The sequence below is a fragment of the Fopius arisanus genome, unplaced genomic scaffold (genome assembly GCF_000806365.1).
Source record: "Fopius arisanus strain USDA-PBARC FA_bdor unplaced genomic scaffold, ASM80636v1 scaffold00292, whole genome shotgun sequence".
Lineage (NCBI taxonomy): Eukaryota > Metazoa > Arthropoda > Insecta > Hymenoptera > Braconidae > Fopius > Fopius arisanus.
This window is the reverse complement of record NW_011888031.1, coordinates 63,416-64,862: the sequence shown is the minus strand read 5'-3', so window position 1 is coordinate 64,862 and position 1,447 is coordinate 63,416. Positions and strand designations below refer to the sequence as shown.

The 1,447-nt window shown below is 52.5% G+C and overlaps 1 protein-coding gene across 1 annotated transcript in view; it reads left to right on the top strand.

The window, feature by feature from the left end:
• Positions 1–842, top strand: part of LOC105272797 (uncharacterized) — a 4,929-nt gene extending 4,087 nt beyond the window's left edge. Inside the window, exon 4 of the mRNA XM_011315024.1 lies at positions 268–842. Coding sequence (XP_011313326.1) covers positions 268–842 — 575 coding nt within the window. The remainder of the gene's footprint in view (positions 1–267) is intronic.
• The last annotated feature ends 605 nt before the right edge of the window (positions 843–1,447 follow it).

The window sequence follows — 1,447 nt, the reverse complement described above, 5'->3', positions numbered from 1 at the left end:
GCTGGTTGGCTATCTTTGTCTGCATGACCACCTCAGCGGTTCATCTCGAGGTCGTGTCAGACTATTAAGCTGAAGGATTCATCGCAGCGTATAGGCGCTTCTCAAGTCGGCGTGGGATAGCTCACTCCTTGTTCAGTGATTGCGGGACCAATTTCCTTGGCGCTGACGAGGAACTTAGGAAGCTCTTCTCATCAGGATCAGCTCATTCCAGACAGCTCGCTCAGCTCCTTATTAATGATGGGACCCAGTGGTCATTCAATCCTCCAGGCGCTCCACACTTTGGAGGGAAATGGGAAGCGACGGTGAAGTCGGTGAAGTTCCATCTCACCCGAACGATCGGAGAGGATCTGCTCACTTTTGAGGAACTCACCACTTTGCTCGCTCAAATCGAAGCGGTGCTCAACTCACGACCCCTGGAACCGCTCACGGATGATCCTGATGACTGCTCAGCCTTGACATCGGGACTATTTCTCATCGGTCAGGCTCCCACGACTCTTCCGGAACCATCTTTAGAGCAACTCAACGTCTCGAGACTCTCTAGATGGCAGCTCATTCAGCAGAAACTCCAAGGATTCTGGAAGAGGTGGTCCACGGGATATCTCCAACGTCTTCAGGCGATATCCAAGTGGCACCATCCGACTCATCAACTACGGATCGGCTCACTGGTTCTACTCACGGACGAGAGATTTCCGCCAACGAAGTGGCCTCTCGCCCGAGTGACTGCTCTGACCCCAGGATCGGATGGACTCACCAGGGTAGTCAGCATCAGGACTGCTCAGACGACGCTGACGAGGCCAATCGCCAAGCTCGTCATCTTGCCCATCTCACCTTCCGAGGAATAGAACCAGGTCAACTCACCAGCTACTCACTGTTGGACTTCGTCAACTTCGACGGATTTACGACCCTGACTCACCGACAGGGCTCAACGTGAGAATGACAGCAGCTAAAGCAGAAGGGATTTACGACCCCTGATGTCTAGGATGCTGCCATGCCTAGCCAGCGCACCTTCTGGACGGTCTCACGGATTCACTCATGGTTGACAAACTCCGCCAGCTCACCAAAGAGCGCTTTGAATTTTTGCTTTTTGTTTCAGCTCACCATGGTTCTGCTCAGTCTGGTTGCGTCAACAACTTACAGTTGTCAACGGCCGGTGAGAATGTTAGAAATCCTGTCAGCTGACAGGCACTCACACATACACACCCACTCACACACACCGCACGCTCACCTCAGATGACCAGTGGCCTTTCACCTCTGACACCTGGGGCGCCACTTGACGGACAGGTGTAATCCATCGCGATGATCGACACCTCCCACCTTGCGGCTTATCACTCTCTCTCATTTGCATCTAGACTGCTCGAGAGTGTTTACGCGCTTTTCTCAGATCTTCGCTTCTCGTTAATTAGACCCGCTCACTAATAGTTCTTCTCAGAAGAAGATCAATAGTTCC